Below are 18,032 nucleotides of genomic sequence, written 5' to 3'. Positions count from 1 at the left end.
GTAGACCCAGGTCAGTCGGAAAACTACTGTGAGGAAGGTGAACATAGGCGAATAGCGCAATGTAAAGATTATGAATTTAGAATTTAGAGCTAAAAACTGATTATTGTGAACTTGTATATATTTATATCTATTAAGATAATATTGTATTTTTTACCACTAAAGTTTCATTGTCATGTATTTATAATTGTTAATAAATTTAATATCTCGAAACAATGTGTCAATATTAAGTATAAATTGTGAAACACAACACAATTAAATGTTGAGTGGTAATCCTCATTGATCTACATGTGCACTCTTCCATTGCCAGGCTACTGCCCCTTCCATCATGAAATAGTTTGTAAATTCCTGGCGGATTTCTTTTGCTTCAAATGTTGGGTTGTAGGAACGAAGAGGGCGAACTCTTTCCCAAGATGAGGACTCGCCAGAGTTGCGCCACAGCCCTGGGATCACTCCACCTGTCACAGGATCTTGCTGGTCAGCAAAGCCAGGTGGGATGTAGACTTTCCCAGCATCTGAGCTACTTCTAAGGAAATTGTGCAATACAATGGCACCTAGTGTCACTATAGTTGCTTTGTCAGGTGGCAACAGCATATAGCCCCGAAAAACCCGCCATCGGTTGGCTAAAATGCCAAATGCATTTTCAGAAATTCTCCGACATCTTGAAAGGCGATAATTAAACACTCTCTTCTGCTCTGTTAAGCCTGTGTTGGCATAAGGTTTCATCATGTATGATGTCAAACCAAATGCATCATCACCAACACAAACATATGGGATAGGTTTTGTCCGGCCAGGGAGTGGTTTGGGGCTTGGTATTGACAGAGGATTGTCAACATCAGCAAGAGCTACCCGGAATTCATTGCGTGCCCAGTTTCCACCATCAGACATTCTGCCATTCATACCAACATCAGCGAATACAAACTCATATTCTGGGCCAATTACTGCCATCAATATAATACTATCATTACCTGAAAATGAAAGATATACAAATAAGTCTTGGTGAATTTATACTCTTTTTACACCACTAAAATGTAACTCACCCTGATTACTTTACAAAAAAAGTGTTATTGGTGCAAACTTACCTTTGTAGTCATGATAGTGGGAACCAGATTTTCTTGGCTGTTCCAACAGAATTCTCTTCCCATCTACAGCCCCCAAAGCGTTCGGAAAGTTCCACCTGGCTTCAAATTTGCTGGATAACTGAAGCCAATCTTCCCTGGACTTTGGGGTGGTAAGGTATTGAGGTCCCATGACCTCATATAGGGCTTTGCAGACGCTCATCACAATTTTTGAAATTGAATGTCTGCTTATCCTGAACTGGTACTCCAGAGAGTGGAATGATTCGCCCGTCGCCAAATATCGGAGAGTCAAACAACACATTTCTGCTGGCTTGATTGACTCACGCATTACTGTGTCTTTCTTGTGTAGCGTTTTAGATAAAACATTGACAAGCTTATTGAAATGTTGAAAATCCATTCGCATGAAATTTTCAAATCCTGGTGTGTCGTGAGCAGCTAATTCATGATAAAGCTGACTAAAATGGCCTTTCTTGTTCCTCTCTAAAAGCCAGTGCCGGCTCCAAATGCGTTTGTTTTCTTTCACGTCTTCAACATCTTCATCCTCTTCCAACAAAAGCATTGCCATGACGAGAAGCTCTTCGTTCGACGCCATGTTGTTGAAACAAAACACCGACAGGCGACAACACTGATTAGTCCCCAGTTTTTTTGTTAATGATTGCGACGCGACTGCATATTCGTTGCACGTGTCGCCACTTCGCTTGCGCTGGCAACGCAATGAAATTTGAGTCGTTGTCTCACTTGTTGCATTGCTCGCGCAAGAGAAAAATCGCACGTGTCTCCCGGCCTTAAAACGCATGGTCGACTTCCTCGTCTGATGATTGACTCTCATCTGAGTCGCTATCCTCCTTGCTATTGCTTGGATTCAAGCCCGGTTCGGGTTCAAATTGATAGGGTAATACCTCTTCTACTTGGTTATCCTGGATACTTTCCATTTATGAAATCAAGTGCTAAATACTTCACTAAAAGTTCAAAATGGCTATATGCACGTATAAAATATATATGTTGTTTTGATCTACCCTGCACCGTCACCGTCACGACGTCACAAGTGTCAAGTTACCAAAAGAGAATTTTTTTGAAAATCAGTCCAAGATGGCTGATGGACTGAATGCTTATAATAAATTAACTCGAGAACTAATCGTTCTGGTAAAAAATAATACCATATTCGTAATCAGGAGGTCAAATTTACCTGATTGCAAGCATAAAAAAAATTATTAGCAATACCCTTTAAGAAAACCTTAAGAAGAACAAAAATTGAAGCAGCTCATGGGCCTAAGCTGCCTGGCCAAAGTGGTTCTGGGAGGAAAGCTCTTTTTGTTAGAGAAAAATTTGAATGCGCTGAGTTGACGGGAACAATAGCAAAAAAAAGCAATAGGACACTTGACACATTGTTGTCAAATCTAAATGTACATCACCACAACAAGAAGCAGACAATGCAACTAAAAACGGTGGTCTTGCAACCAAACAGAAATGTAAAAACTTATGAATCATTTGATGATATGACAAAGTACTTACCACAAATATTCCAAAGAGATGGCTGATAAGTCAGAAACGGTTTTAAATCTAAATTCCTTTTTTTAAAACAATCTAATTTAGTATCCATTAACTCTAACAACCTCCATGTTGGAAAGTCCTTAAAATCAGGCAAAGGCTCAATTGTGAATATAATTATCTAAACAATTTATTCCATTATGGTACCTTAATGTATGTTTGCCAAATGGTACAAAATATTGAACCAGTAAATATCACTTTCACATCTCAAATATCATGTTCGTTTCTGTAAACATTTTTTTAAGTCGAATGCAAATTATCAAAGTTGAAAGAACAAAAAGAACATTCAATTGTCAAGCTCCAAATACAGCTGCATTTTTCGTCCAGTATGATAGTTTTGTTTATAATCTATGGGGATAATTTATCCTGCAGTAATTTATGCGATAATTTATTCAAGAGGTGAATAACTTTCGGAATTTTCCTGCTAAAATTTTATTATTAAATGTTTTAATAAAACAAACATCACCGATCATGGCAAGTCGGTGGCTACCAAATACTGAAGATTTTTTAGTGCCTTATATCAATGCATCCAAAGCACCCAGCAGTAATTGGAATTGGGAAGTGGTGAAAATGTTGATTATAACTATGGGTTAAGGCGTATTCAAAATTATGAGCCACATTTGGATGCTATAATTGCAAGATATCAGAGGAATAAAAGTTGGTTTCAGTCAAGAACCTTGTGACGCTTCAACAAGGCTTAACGTCAATTCATAGTCAACTTGATAGTCAACATCTTGCTCGTTATTGAATGGGGAACCATTTGGTTTCTAGGGAGCCACTTGAACCTGCAGTTATCTCTTGGCTTTTCATGGACTAATATAAGTTCATTACACGGAACCTCTTCAAGAACAATAAGAAGACATAGGCAAAAGTTGTGTGTAAGCATACGCTCCTACGATTGTGTTACAAGATGCAGATTTAGACAATATTGTTGGCGAGATTATAGAAACTACTCCACAAGCTGGAAGAAATTTAGTTTGAGGATCGTTACAAAGCAGAGGAATTCCTGTTCAAAGAAGACAAATAGTGGAAGCAATACAAAGAGTAGACTCTGTGACACCTACATTGAGAGAAGGATGGCAAATAGTAAGAAGAAGCTATAGTGTACCTTGCCCATATTTTCTCTAGTAGGTTTTACTTCTAGTAATACTAAAAGTAAAGACAGTATTTGCATTGTACATAATACATATATGTTATTTGCTTGAGGCTGCTGGGGGGGAGCTGGAGGTATGCTCCGTGAAATATTTTGAAATTAGTATACAAAAGTATGTACTAAAAATTCTGTAACAAATTAATTAGTCTATCCACTACCTTTCATTCCAGGCACTTTGATAGGGATCACAAATTGGGATGTCTAATTAATGTTGTACAGTAGACAAAGAAGTAAATAATACTAATTACGTCAACAAACTAATACCCTGTGAATTAATCAATATAAATAACAAAAATGTTCAGATAAGACTCTAATGTAACTAAATTACAGTTTTTTCAATTTGTAACTTATTAGCACAAATATCTGTAATAGTTTGGAACAGAAAGTTAGATTTTCAAAAATCAAACATATAAACATCAATCTTTTAGGTGCAGTCAATAGCTAGATCCTGCCAAATCCAATTTTTCCATACTTAACAGCAACATCCATTTTTCCTTGAAAAACCTCATATATACTATGGATTGTTGGAATTGCTAGAGAATTGAAGCAGGTCTCTGCAATAGCCAACTCTTTTGAGGTCTCTTTACAAAGGAAAGTAATACTAAGTTTTCCAATCATCGGTAAAGAAGGCCAGCCTGTCCAGAATTGAAGTAGGTCACCTAGACATTCCTGATCTGGCTCTTCTAAAAATGTATATAAATTATAATTTTATAGACGTTCTGCTAAATAAGGCATTGGGGCCCAGTCTGGCGGTCTTCAAAGTTCAAACTGCATAAACCCCCCCCCCCATAAATAATGAACCTTACCTTAACTTCTAACTACTATAAAGTGTTTATCCAATAACTGGCAATACTTTTTGTCTAATTCTCTTTGTCTATTACACTAACAGATAGAATGTGGAAGCATGCCCATTGATGTGGAAGCATGCCCATTAATTGGTTAACATTAATTTGATGGGTTCATTTGTTAACCATTAATTTGAAGCACTCTTCCATGCTCTTACAAGTAAAGTACTACAGCTGGTGCATCTCATTGCATTGCCATTTCGAGTTAAGGAATATTGAATAGTTAACATCAAGGCTGGCAAGAGCATCTACTTTTGCGCCCTTGTGATCCATACTCACTTCAGATCCCCTTGAACACTCCGGGCCCTGGCAATTTTGCCCCCCTCCTCTATTAAATGTCATAATTTATTACCTCTGACTAATTTCTTCAATGTACCTATCCATGAAATTTTTAGAGACCAAAGCATCTGGATTGTGCATATATCCTAGCTCATACTACACCATTTTCTTCATTTCAACGGGAAGAGATCTCTTACATCGTCATGCTGGCTCACCAAATTGAGCAGGCTCACTCCCATTGAGCTATTTGACATAAGGCCTTGTCTAAGGTCATGAAGTAAAGGAATTCGCTTGGTAATCACCTTGTGCACCAGACAGCATTCAAAAGCCATATGTTTATTGTCATCTGTTATTTGAATATGAGGGAAACCAGATGATGCAATTGTATCAGCAATGTTCAATGGGTCATCAGAATCCATAAACTTGTTTAAGTCCTGGCCATTGCATGATAAGAGCTAAATAATTATATGTATATAATTATATTTGATGTTACCATTTTATCAAATGTAAATTTACATTTTCCACTCCTTCAGTAGGGGCACTTTAGGGTTATATAGACAAACCACTGTTTTGATTATACAAATTTAGTTCTAGTTCTTATACCATTTGTTTGTTTAAATTCCCATGCATAGACAAACAATGAACTATTAAACAATTACATGTAATTATATAATGTAATTATGTAATATAGAGTTATAGAATTAAATATAAAAACTAATTATAACACTATCTCTCTGAGTCTTTCTCTAAGGCAGGGGAACTGAATCTCTCTTCCCACTAACAGGCAAAAGTAAATCTCTCTTCCCACTAACTACGTAATCTACTGTGGTAGGTGAAAGACCACTAACACCCCTACAGTGGTTCAAGATGGAATGTAAAATCATTCAGCCAACTAACTTCATCAGATTGCCAGATATGATGTTGTAGTCAAATTGTGTGAGTAGGTGCCCCTTTTACCCTTCAAACAACCATTGTCGGACCACCTGCATCTATGCCAAGTTCAGCTGTTCCAGAACTTCTAAAGTGAACCATCAATGGATTTCTTAAATCAAATATAGGATTTTTGTATTTTTGGACAACCTTATAATACTTAACGCTTATAATATAATATAATATAATATATCGCTTATAAGGCTTATAATACTTTGTTCCCTTATGATATGTAGTAACTGTTGCTCCTCATGTGGCTTTACAACATTTCTTCTGAATTTCTTCAATGATTCTACACCACTCAGCTTTCGGTACTTGGCAGCTGATAAAGGCAGCCTCCAAATTTCATCTAAAACTTAAAGAAACATTTAGAAATGTGATAGCTAGATGAAATTTATTGATAATTTATTGAATATATCACTGAGAAATCCATTAGTCCTTGAAATAACTGCCATTTTCATAGTAGTAGCATTACCTTAATCTTCTATTGTGCTCTTGCCATCCAACAATAAATCTATGGCTTCCTGTAATGTCCCAGACTGGGAAGAAACAGAAACCAATTCAGAGTATTGTTTTTGTGGAGAGATTTCCTGCAAAGTTTTAACAATCTCATCATTTTGGTCTTTGGTTGTGCCATTTGAATCCTTAGGCTGTGAAATAACTTCTAACAAATTTGAATCGGGTTGGGTGTTACATGGAGAACTTGTTTGCTGAACTTCAGCTGTGATTCTGTACAGGTGCGGATCTAGGATTTTTCATACCTTAGTCAAATTTTATGACGTCATTTATGACGTCACGCATGACTCATTTAAAGATGTTCGATTTTTTAAATGATAGTCTTGAGACTACCAGCTGAACTGCTTCGCCCCATATTAGGGCTCATGAGCATGCCTAGGATACACTTTTAAAAATATACGCTAATAATTGTTTTTGAGATGAAATTGAGGGGAGAATCTACTTATTCCCAAAGTATTCCTTAGTCCCTACTTTGAGTAGCCCCAACTTTGAGTATTATTGTTACCTACTAGTACCAGGGCCGAAGCTGAAGCATTAGAACTTAGGAGAAGTAGGAAAATATTCAAAACAGGAAATTAAAATCACGCTAGATCAAGTATCCATCAATTATATCGCGGACTGACGGCAGAGTTACAATGTCAACATCATGATGTATATTCACTTATAATTTTTATATGAACGTATTTATACATGTGATATACATCAGGAATACGAATAATAATAAGTAACTAAAAGTGAACATGCTAAGTTTGTGTCTTTCATATCATATTTAAGTTATATATTCATATATAGTAACCCTTGACCGGCCAGCTATGCCTGCCCGTTTGTAGCAATATTTAATCCGTAGAAATGAATATGTATTCCGATAACTAATGTTGATGTTCACGTTAAAATATCTCTGATCCAAATAATTATATGCCTGCCCGTTTGTAGCAATATTTAATCCGTAGAAATGAATATGTATTCCGATAACTAATGTTGATGTTCACGTTAAAATATCTCTGATCCAAATAATTATTCGAATATTTTCAAAATATCATTTAAACTTTTTCAAAATATCGTTTAAACTTTTTCAAAATATCGTTTAAACGTTTTCAAAATATCGTTTAAACATTCTCAAAATATCGTTTGAACTTTTTCAAAATATCATTTAAACATTCTCAAAATATCGTTTAAACGTTTTCAAAATATCGTTTAAACTTTTTCGAAATATCATTTAAACTTTTTCAAAATATCGTTTAAACTTTTTCAAAATATCATTTAAACATTCTCAAAATATCGTTTAAACGTTTTCAAAATATCGTTTAAACGTTTTCCAAATATCATTTAAAATTTTTCAAAAAAATATCACTTCAAAGTGGAAACATCCTGGAAGCACCACACCAAACTCCCGCCAAAACTTACATGTATGGTGTTCGGACGATTCTTTTTGCAAAGTAATACGAACGGAGAACGAAAAATATGAATGAAGAAGTAAAACAAAAGGTTGCCAAACTGTTGGATGAAGCTTCCAAGCTTTTAGTAAGTGCCGATTCACAACCAAGTAATATCAACAACCCTACTCCAAGAAGCAATGCCGCCTCCAGCGGATCCAGCACGGCCTCAAGTTCTTTATCATTTCCAGGGGCGAAACTACTGGGGGGGTTTGGGGGGGTGTCTCACCCCCCCAATCTCAATAATGTTGATTTCGTCGGGCAAATATGTTGAATCTCGTCGGGAAAATGTTGCCTCGAATATTGAATCTCGTCGGGAAAATGTTGCCTCGAATATGCTGAATTTCGCCGAGAAATTATGCCTGAAATTTCCTGTAATTACATGTTTTATGATCTGTCAGTGAATTTTGTGCTCAACTGAGAATCTTTTTGTTATGAATTTAAACTTTGAAGCGCTAGAGTGTACGAGGTTTTGAAAGCGCTAGACCGTAGCATCTTATTTACGGTCTAGCGCTTTCCTTTGTCATGAATAAACTGATTACAAACTCGTGTTGTTAAATAACTTCGCATTAAAGTTTGACGTTTAGCGCAACGTGTGAAAGTTTTTGGAGGCGTATTGTTCAACCTAAGGTATTCAACTGAGTTATATGTTTATAATTAATACAACAATTGCTACAGGCGTTTTTGAAAATTGATGCACTTATGCAATGCCAAAAAAGCTTTTCTACATGACTGCAATATTTGTATTTCAGGCAAGATAACCTACGGCAGTATGCCAGCATGGGCCGTACGGTTTAAATCGGTAACGAAGGGCATGGACCGCATGGTTGGGTTTAAGATTAAGAAATAGTTAAAAACTCTGCAGTGTAGAGAGTAGGACGAAATGGATGGTGAGTTGAGGCACATTTGCACCAAGCTTTCATTCATTTCACAGTTCATCAGTATATATTGACGTTAATCGTAACCTGATTTTTAACGAATTCAGACCAAGAACCAATCGCGAAGAAACCAAAAATTCGGCACAGGCAAGCCAGGTATTACAGACATAAAGTGAAATGCACGTCGTGTAATATAGAAATGAACAGTGATCATTTTCCCAAACACAACTTGAACAAGCATTGTGGAAATGCATCTTCAGAAGCTATCCGCGAAGCAGGTCAAACGACTCTTAATTTTTTAAAGGTATGTAATCTTCCTTTGCTTTCACCCGTTGTATGAATAGGAATCAACTTAATATATTAACAACAAAATTTTGTTAATTAATCATGAGAACGCTTAACATACATGATAATTAGAAAGCTATAAATTGTATACCTTTTCTGTTTTTCTTGTAATTCATAACAGTTTATTTTAGGAAAGGGTCAAAGAAACTGAAATTTATGCCAGAGCAAATACTGGACACGGAGTGGAGAACGCAATTGAAGGTGCACATGAAGGCAACATTGAACGTTGTGAGATTCGTGAAATGACAACAAAAGATGGCGTGGAGAATAAAGACGAAAATGAAACCCATAAAAGTTGTGATTATTCCATTCAGAACAGTAAAGATGATGACGTTCAAGACGAAGATGATTTTATTGATGTAAACGAGAGTGATGGTAATGACAGCCCCATAGATGATGATTCTATTCAGAACAATGAAGACAAAGATAATGAAAAAGAGGAAAATGAAGAAGCAGATTAAGCTGTTGTCACTGGATCAAGTGCAAGAGGGGGGAGAAACGAAGACGTCGATGCAATGTCAAAACGAAGTCATGAAACATTATTGACCAACTATGCAGCACGTATTAAAGTACTGATAGGACTTGCTTGCCAATGTGATAGTATCATGACAGACGCCATAACATCAGAAATTGTCTACCCTCAAGTTATCTTGTCCGATGTACTCGATGCTGTTTCAAAGGTGAAAGATATTGCCACTAAAATAGTGAAAGACTGTCAAGATTCGCTCGAGCAAATAAACCAGGAGAAACTAGACATTGGGCTCCCTCAATTGGATAATGAATTCACCTCTCTGTTTGATCCTGCCGACCGACCAAAAATTTGAGTGATCTTCAAAAGCAGAAGATAATCGAACTTGGACCGCACCAGCCGAAGCTGAAATCTTATCCAACTAACCAAGAGATTTCGTCCGGAAAACAATGTCGTTTCGTATTTGGATGGTTCAAGGAATATCCCCATTTGGAATACAGCACGAAGAACGATACAGTTTTCTTGTTTTGTTTGTAGTTTTTTCCACTAACCTGGAAGAGAAAAGGCTGCAGATGCTTGGATAAATGGTTTACGATCATGGACAGAATGAAAAGTTTGGGAAAGGACAACAGGGGAAGATGGCAAAACACTTTTCAAGCGAGGCACACAAGGCTGCACTGAGCGATCTTGCTCAATACACAGACGGCATGAGACATGTTGACGTTTTGCTAAACAAACGCTTACTTGCCGCTAGAGTCCAGGAAGAAGAAGACAACATCAGGAACGAAGAGATTATCAAGATTCTTCTCGACATTGCTAAAACACTGGCTAGGCAACAAATCGCATTCCGAGGTAGTCAGAGTGATAACAATGGGAACTTCATCCAGATCGCATATTCATTGCACGTCACAACCAGCACCTTCGTTATTGGCTATCAGATGAGAGACAAAACCTTATTGTGTCAAATATCTATCTTCTGAGTCACAAAACGAGTTCATAAATATTCTTGCTGAAGATGTCAAGAGCCGTATCGTTAGCGATGTCAATGCTTCGGGTATGCACTCCGTAATGGCTGATACATCACCAGATACTGCAAACACTGATCGGCTTGTTGTTGCTGTAAGATATATCGATGAAGATAATCATCCACGAGAACGAGTGCTAGAAATGAAGGAAACCACTGATAAAACTGGTGAAGGACAGGCAAAGATATTTTTGAAGTCCTTGAATTCAAAATATCTAAAGAAAGAAGACCTGGTATATCAGTCATACGATTATACAGCTTCTATGTCTGGTGTATATAGAGGTGCCCAACAATGTTTACAGGATTTGGTAGGAAGAAGCATTCCTTATATTACCTGCCAAGGACACAGGTCTAACACGTTTAATGAGCATATACATCCAATGTACAACTGGTTGCATCCATGTATACGTTGCTGCAGGAATTGTTCGTATTCTTTAGCCAAAGTTGCAAACGTAACATTGTCCTTCGCGATCACCTTAAGACCGTAGAGAATGCCTTAAAATTGCGAAACCTTTCTAAAACTCGTTGGGTATATCGAAGTCAGTCTATTGACGCTGTTTGGATGTCTTTCGAAGCAGTAAAAGATGCGTTGAAGTCAGTTTCCCTGCTGGAAAATGTAGATGCAGCGACAAAGACCAAAGCGTGTACTCTGCACGACAATATGCTGAAATTCGACTTTATTTTTACTCTTATGTTCATGCGCCCAATAATGAAGAAGACAAAGATTTTGACGATGGAGATGCAGAAGGAAGCCCTCAATATTTTAGATGCGCTGATATTGGTAGAAGGGACAATTATCTCCTTGAAAGCCATCAGAGAAAGTGAGTCAGAAATGGATGACCAGATTGAAGCCAGCATTCAATTTTCCAAACGCTTTGGTACTGACCCAGAGAAAGAATTTAACCGTCATCACAGACCGAGAAGGATGACAAGAAGGCAAGACGACAATCCAGATTCTGCCGTAACAATTGCTTTCACACATACTACCGAAAGGTTATCATAGAAGTGATCGATTCTCTTATCACTGAGTACAACGACAACGTAAAGCAGTGTCTGGAAAAGATAAAACCTTTGGCGGAGGTTCTTCGTCCCCATTACAAAAGCCAGAGATTCAGCAAATGAATAAAATATCGGAACTATTTCCACCATCAGCGGCAATGAATCCAGAATGTCTTCACGCAGAATTTGAAATATTCCAGCAACGGGTGGACAAGTTAGACAACTCATGCAATACCGTTGAAGACGTATTTCAACAAGCGTATGCAGACAAAGAAATTTTCCCAAATGTGTACACATGCAAACTTCTCTTCACAGCTCCTGTGAGTGTCGCTAAGGATGAGCGAACATTCAGTAAGATGAAAATTGTAAAGAACTTCTTGAGATCCACAATGAGTGACCAGAGACTAGATGATTTGATTGTTCTTGCAACTGAAAGAGATCTGGTGGACTCCATTGATATGAATGAAGCCCTGAGAAGATGGGCAAGTCACAAGAACAGAAAATTGAAGATAATGCTAAGTTAAAAGTTCAGAAACCCAAACACTATGCATGCTAAACTATTCTGAAAGTATTTCAAACGCACCGTTAAGACTTAAGAAAATGTTAAGCATTAAAGTTTCTATTTTTCTGGCATAAATTATAGTTTTAGTGTTAAAGCAACTATAACTCGTTTCTAATACTCCATCAAACCACGCCTTGTTTGTCGGGAGTCTGCAAAACCACGCCCTTTTCGTCGGGCAAAAGCAGCTCACACCCCCCCAATTGTAACCCCCAAGTTTCGCCCCTGATCATTTCCATTGGGGGAAACGCTTCAGAGAGCACGCGGTATGTTACAAGCAAGTTCTTCGTCTGGACTTTTCAGACGGTTGAATAGAACTGAAAGATTAAGAGCATCGTCTCCTTATCAGCAAAACCGACAGTCGAAAACTAAGCCATCTAAGCAAAAAGTGAAGAAAGCGATGGAGTTTTCATTGCTTAGATGTTGGGCGGATGATGATGAGGATGAACCGCATCATCTAAAGTGGGACTCAGTCCTGGCAAGTGGGATGCTGACCATTGATGAAGACGACAACGAAAAAAGCATCAGAAAGGCCATAAAAGATTCTCTTGCATCAAAAATTCCTGCCTTGGGTGATAATGATTTTGAGTTTGTCAAAATTAGACACAAGGCAATCACAAAGCTTGAGCTGGGACCAGGAACAGAATTTAATTACGCTGTAGTAAAAAAAATGGCTGGTCAAGGACAGATTTATGTCAAGGTGAAGCAAGGGTATGACTTCCTGTATGACTTAAATAAGGATGATGATGATGATGATGAGTTATTGAAGTCGTATGTGGAACCTGAAATTGAAATTATTAATGTTGATGCAACAAAGACAACAGAAAGTGCAGTTACCGCTCATGCTGGTACACAACAGCCTACAGAAAAAGATCCTGAGACTATAAAAACAATACAGCTCAACCAGGAAGAGACCTCACCCTGTGCCAATCTTGTTGATAACCTCATTGATGAAATAACAAGTCAAAGTCTGCATGACCCAGTTGAAATCTTACGTTTCTTACAAAAGAACTTAGTGAAAGGAAGAGTGTTAGATGTTGAAGATACATCAGAAATCCCAGAAGGTGAAACTAACTATATTTGTGTTGATAGACATAATATAATGGGATCCACATTTTCAGAGCTGGAGGCAATACAAGATTTTCATGTCACATTTGAAGTTGACTTTATTGGTGAAATGGCTAAAGACGTAGGAGGTCCTAGAAAAGAGTGGATTCGTTTAATGAATGCAGCCATGAAGGACAAGTACTTTGACAAAGGTCTCCGAGAGTATCTAGCTGATGATTACTATTATGTGGGCATCATGATTGGTATTGCTTTGCTCCAAAATGGCCAGCTGCCAACCTTTATGCCCCATGATGTCATTGAGAGTCTGGTCTCACCCAATTTAAATCCTTGCATTGCTAAATTAAGAGAGGGTCTAAATGTTTTTGGCCTTGCAAGGATAATGGAGAAGTTCCCCATCCTGCTCCATTTACTCAGACACAACAACCAGACATTATCAGCAAAGATGGTTCTTAAATTGTTGGCACCCACTTTCTCTGAAGAAGGATCATCCATGTATTTTAAGGAAAAGGCATTATATGCTTTGTTCGTGAAGTATGTAAGGCAGGTTGCTAGTGGTAGGAGAGAACCAATTACTTTAAGTTCTCTCTTAATTTTTGCAACCTGTGCTTCTGAGGAACCACCACTTGGATTTGTTGTTCATCCATCAATTACATTCACATGTAAGGATGAAGAGCCAATGAAGGTATGTACAGCATCTTCCAACAATATACAAATGGACAGGAATGTTATGAAGTACTCTTTGAATGCTTTAATTAATTGATTGGCAATGAACATGACAGTGCAAAATTATTGCATTAATTGTTACATCAGGAGTAAAGTTGTGAAGAGAAAAATAACAACTTGCTCTGTGATTCATGGTTTGTTAAATAATAACTTGTAAGCAGAACTTTATTTTCGTTTGTTTACACCTTCTGGCAAAAATTTGACTGTAAGATTTTTGTTTTTTTCTATGAACCACAAAGTAAATCAGTTAACTGATTTCTTTAAAAAACAATTTTAGGCAGTATTATGGGCTCCTTTTAGTCATATCAGTTAACCATCAAGCGTTAACTTTGCACATGAACTCCCATTAAACCAGACAAAAATAGTTTACATCCAAATTGCAGGAAAGAAAAGGGAAATAAGGCTCTGCTAAAACAGGCACCCTAATTTTCTTTAATTCTTTCTTTATTTTTAACAGGTATCAAGCAAATATGAATTTATACCAAAGGCTCACACCTGTACTAACAACATGGTCTTATCCATAGGATCAATCACGTCTGAGTTACCAAGTGAAGAAGAACTTTTTGAGGTTTTTGATTTTGCTTTTGCGAATGCTCACTTTGGAAATGCGTAACTGAGCGTACACTACTACCCAAACACATTGTTGTTTCATATTATTTGATAATACATCATTAACAATTTATCAATACTGTTAACAAAAAATCATGTGGGCAGTCAAAGTCAAAGAAGCCAATAGTTAAACTACACTTATGTTATTACTAAAGTTACCTCTTCCTGTTTATAGTATTACATGCCTAATTCATTAAGACCATTGATTAAGAATTGTATTCAACATATGCATTGATCTGAACATCACAGAAGTGAATTGAATGTCTTAGACTTTGAGTTTCCCACATGAATTTGATTTTAGGTTTCTAGTTCTTGTGTTAACATTTCAAAGGCATTGAAAGACCAACATTTTAGTTCTGTACATTGCAGAATTGATTGTCTGTTATATCATTTTTTCATGGTTTTCTATTTTTATTAGTTGTTAGATTTTAAGAAGTGATTTTTTAAACACACACTAATTTCTAATTATATAATGTTTCATAAACTTTGATAAAAGTTGGAAAAAACTTTGGAAAAAACAGGTTGTGTTCCTATTGGACAAAATTGCATTTAAATGTACTCCTCAAGATTTTGCACAACTAGAGCTAAAACATCAGCATAAACATCCATACCAGCTTTATCTGATGGTCTATTTAGATTAATTTGCTGCAAAATTGAATCAGATATTTCTCTCTCATTTATTATTTGCACTGGTTCAACAACAACACCTTCATCATCTGACAAAGGACGTGGGCCATCAGGATCTTCACCATAATGTTGATCAACAACTAAGTCATCCAATCCATGACTAAAGCGCAATGGATTGTTTTCATTTAGCATTCCATTTAGCCAGATCTGGTTAGGGCTCCAACCATTTTCAGTTGAAAGTCTATGGTTATTAAACATTGCAGCAAAATCATCTAAAGCAGTATTTATTCTACTTGTGAATACTTGGTGTAATGCAAACATATGGATTGGGTTTTCAATATCCAAAATTGCTGTCTGTTCCATAGCATAAAAAGTATAGTAAAAGAAGTGGCAAACACATCTAAACACGTCGCGCCAAAGTCTCTCAATTCTTTGATTACTTGTTGATGAACCAGCTATGTAACTTCCTCGTCCTTCGCCCCGCTGGGAAACCATCTCATCGCACACCAGCACATTTTCAACACCATAATCCACACGGACACGAGAAGGCCATAATCCCTCATTTTCATTGATAGCTCTTAGAAATAAATTCAGGACAGTTTCTGCACGGTTATTTGTATTGCACTTCAAATACATAATTTTTCTGGATTTACCATCACAGCAGCCATGTATGACAAACTTCCATCTGATGAGGGAATGGTGGCCATCTAAGTGCCAAAGGGAATTTGGCCAACGTACAAAGTATTTTCGTCTTGAAACTAGAGCACCCCAACGTAACGCAGAGTGTTCAGGATCTACCCTGTTCAGCGACGCTCTAATTCTTCGCCTTTGTATATGAAGGCCTAAAGATCTAAAGTAGCCAGACATGAATGGTTCACCAGTGGTTGAACCATGCCGGGAAATGTACTCCCTTACAATTTCGTCAATTTCCTCATCCGAAATTATGGAAAACCTTTGTAAATTTGAAAGGTTATACTCGTTGACACGACGCATAATAGTCCACCTGGATACGCGAAACATACTGGAGATCTTGCTCCAAGAAAAATTAAGACCTCGCAATTCTATCAAAGAGTCCTTTGGAATGTAATAACACGGCCTGCCAGGACGTTTAGTTTCCTCTATTAGTGGTGGCAGATGACATGTAACAGTAATTCGGGTCGCTTCGTGATGGAAGAGGCGAATGAATTCATTTTCAATTTTACAATAAATGTCGATCAATTCCCGCCATTTGTGTGAGTCAGGCTCAGAAGCACAGTGAACTGCAGGAGCATCCACAAAATCTTTGATTTCATTCAGTAACTGTACGGTCTTACCAAGTAAATCAATGTGTTTCAATAATTCAGAGAGAAAATTATCCGAAGCGCTTGTGTTTTCCAGCAAACGAATTTCTTCAGATCTGTTTAAAACAAAAGCTAAAAACTGTTCGAGTTCATCGGCCATCATAGATTGAAACACCGGTGGTTATTATACAAGTGAAGTGGTTTCGATTTTCGACTCGGCGGGGGCACAGCGTGGTGCACTGGTGCTTCCAGGGTGTTTCCACTTTGTAGTGATATTTTTTTGAAAAATTTTAAATGATATTTGGAAAACGTTTAAACGATATTTTGAAAACGTTTAAACGATATTTTGAGAATGTTTAAATGATATTTTGAAAAAGTTTAAACGATATTTTGAAAAAGTTTAAATGATATTTTGAAAAAGTTTAAACGATATTTTGAAAACGTTTAAACGATATTTTGAGAATGTTTAAATGATATTTTGAAAAAGTTCAAACGATATTTTGAGAATGTTTAAACGATATTTTGAAAACGTTTAAACGATATTTTGAAAAAGTTTAAACGATATTTTGAAAAAGTTTAAATGATATTTTGAAAATATTCGAATAATTATTTGGATCAGAGATATTTTAACGTGAACATCAACATTAGTTATCGGAATACATATTCATTTCTACGGATTAAATATTGCTACAAACGGGCAGGCATAGCCAGCGCAGACATATGTAAATTTATATTTGAATACTAAAAGAACTAGCCATGCTTGTTGTTGTTCGACAATCATTTTGCCGATTTGAGATCTAAAAACACAGTTATATAGAGGCGTAGAATGTAATAAACAAAATATATAGTTAGCTCATTGCAGTACAAGCCTTTTTCTTGCCATTACGAGCGTGCTTCGGCGCATATAACTCCACACAAAAATCTGAGCTTCGCCTTGAGCGACGAGCGTGTCGCCTTCATAAATACAAAGATCGAAACGTCGCATAAATATCGCGTCATTTAGACACTCTAAATCGTTCGAATGGCTCGTACAAATCACTACAAGACGAAGAAGACATTGTAAAATAACACAATAACAAAGCGAACGCGAAAAAGCAGAAGCTAACTTCGAAATTTAATCCTTCGATGCTCAGAGCGATTGAAAAGGCATGTTTCCACTCTTTGCCTAGTCTTCGGCCTAACATGACTAACACAGGCATGCTTACGAAGCACAGTGATTGGCTCAACTCGCCAAAGATAGGCAAAATCTGCAAGCCAATGAAAGAAAAGGATTTAAAAAAAATAACCAATCATAAGGCTTCCTGATTACGTCAAGTTAGGCAAATTCGTCTTGGTTAGGCAAAAAAGCTATTAGCCAATCAAAAGGCTGTATCGGCCGCCAGGCATAGGCAAAATAGCTGCCTCTCATTGGCTTGCTTCATGGCTTGCCTAAATACCAATGAGCTGTATATCAATAAATAACTGGACTGTGATATGAAAATATGAACAATGAACTGCATGTTTCCACTTATGAATGAATACTTTGGGAATTGGGAACTGGGAATTTTGTAATTATTATCTGGATAATTTACCATAGTCACTTGACTATGTTGCCTACCCCTAGATCCGCGCCTGATTCTGTATGAATGAAAACATTGAAGGTAATTACTTTCAAAGACATGAGGAAGCAGA

General features: G+C 37.0%; 3 protein-coding genes across 3 annotated transcripts; 1 reads left to right on the top strand and 2 right to left on the bottom strand.

The window, feature by feature from the left end:
- Window positions 1-273: 273 nt before the first annotated feature.
- Window positions 274-1,668, bottom strand: LOC114531414 (protein ALP1-like). The gene is made up of 2 exons (XM_028553024.1): window positions 1,080-1,668; window positions 274-965 (listed from the first exon to the last, which is right to left on the bottom strand). Exons 1-2 carry the CDS (start codon window positions 1,666-1,668, stop codon window positions 274-276), a joined length of 1,281 nt encoding a protein of 426 aa, XP_028408825.1.
- A 6,015-nt stretch (window positions 1,669-7,683) lies between these two features.
- On the top strand, window positions 7,684-14,476 carry LOC114531366. The gene is made up of 3 exons (XM_028552992.1): window positions 7,684-7,965; window positions 12,288-13,804; window positions 14,303-14,476. The coding sequence occupies exons 1-3, from the start codon at window positions 7,809-7,811 to the stop codon at window positions 14,456-14,458; spliced, it is 1,830 nt and encodes a 609-aa protein (XP_028408793.1). The 5' UTR covers window positions 7,684-7,808; the 3' UTR covers window positions 14,459-14,476.
- A 309-nt stretch (window positions 14,477-14,785) lies between these two features.
- LOC114531367 lies at window positions 14,786-16,580 on the bottom strand. The gene is made up of 2 exons (XM_028552993.1): window positions 14,972-16,580; window positions 14,786-14,911 (listed from the first exon to the last, which is right to left on the bottom strand). Exon 1 carries the CDS (start codon window positions 16,522-16,524, stop codon window positions 15,004-15,006), a length of 1,521 nt encoding a protein of 506 aa, XP_028408794.1. The 5' UTR covers window positions 16,525-16,580; the 3' UTR covers window positions 14,786-14,911; window positions 14,972-15,003.
- Window positions 16,581-18,032: the final 1,452 nt, after the last annotated feature.

This window comes from Dendronephthya gigantea, unplaced genomic scaffold (genome assembly GCF_004324835.1).
Source record: "Dendronephthya gigantea isolate DGI-Jeju-01 unplaced genomic scaffold, DenGig_1.0 000071F, whole genome shotgun sequence".
NCBI lineage: Eukaryota > Metazoa > Cnidaria > Anthozoa > Malacalcyonacea > Nephtheidae > Dendronephthya > Dendronephthya gigantea.
Note: the sequence above shows the minus strand (reverse complement) of the source record. Positions and strands in the feature narration are given on the sequence as shown.

Excerpts from the sequence above, each read along its gene's own strand:
- LOC114531414 (XM_028553024.1), bottom strand. The coding sequence starts at position 1,668 with ATGGCGTCGAACGAAGAGCTTCTCGTCATGGCAATGCTTTTGTTGGAA. Across the intron at positions 966-1,079 it reads CCACTATCATGACTACAAAG|GTAATGATAGTATTATATTG; the intron begins GTAAGTTTGCAC and ends TTTCATTTTCAG.
- LOC114531366 (XM_028552992.1), top strand. The coding sequence starts at position 7,809 with ATGAATGAAGAAGTAAAACAAAAGGTTGCCAAACTGTTGGATGAAGCT. Across the intron at positions 7,966-12,287 it reads GGCCTCAAGTTCTTTATCAT|TTCCATTGGGGGAAACGCTT; the intron begins TTCCAGGGGCGA and ends GCCCCTGATCAT. Across the intron at positions 13,805-14,302 it reads AGGATGAAGAGCCAATGAAG|GTATCAAGCAAATATGAATT; the intron begins GTATGTACAGCA and ends TATTTTTAACAG.
- LOC114531367 (XM_028552993.1), bottom strand. The coding sequence starts at position 16,524 with ATGATGGCCGATGAACTCGAACAGTTTTTAGCTTTTGTTTTAAACAGA.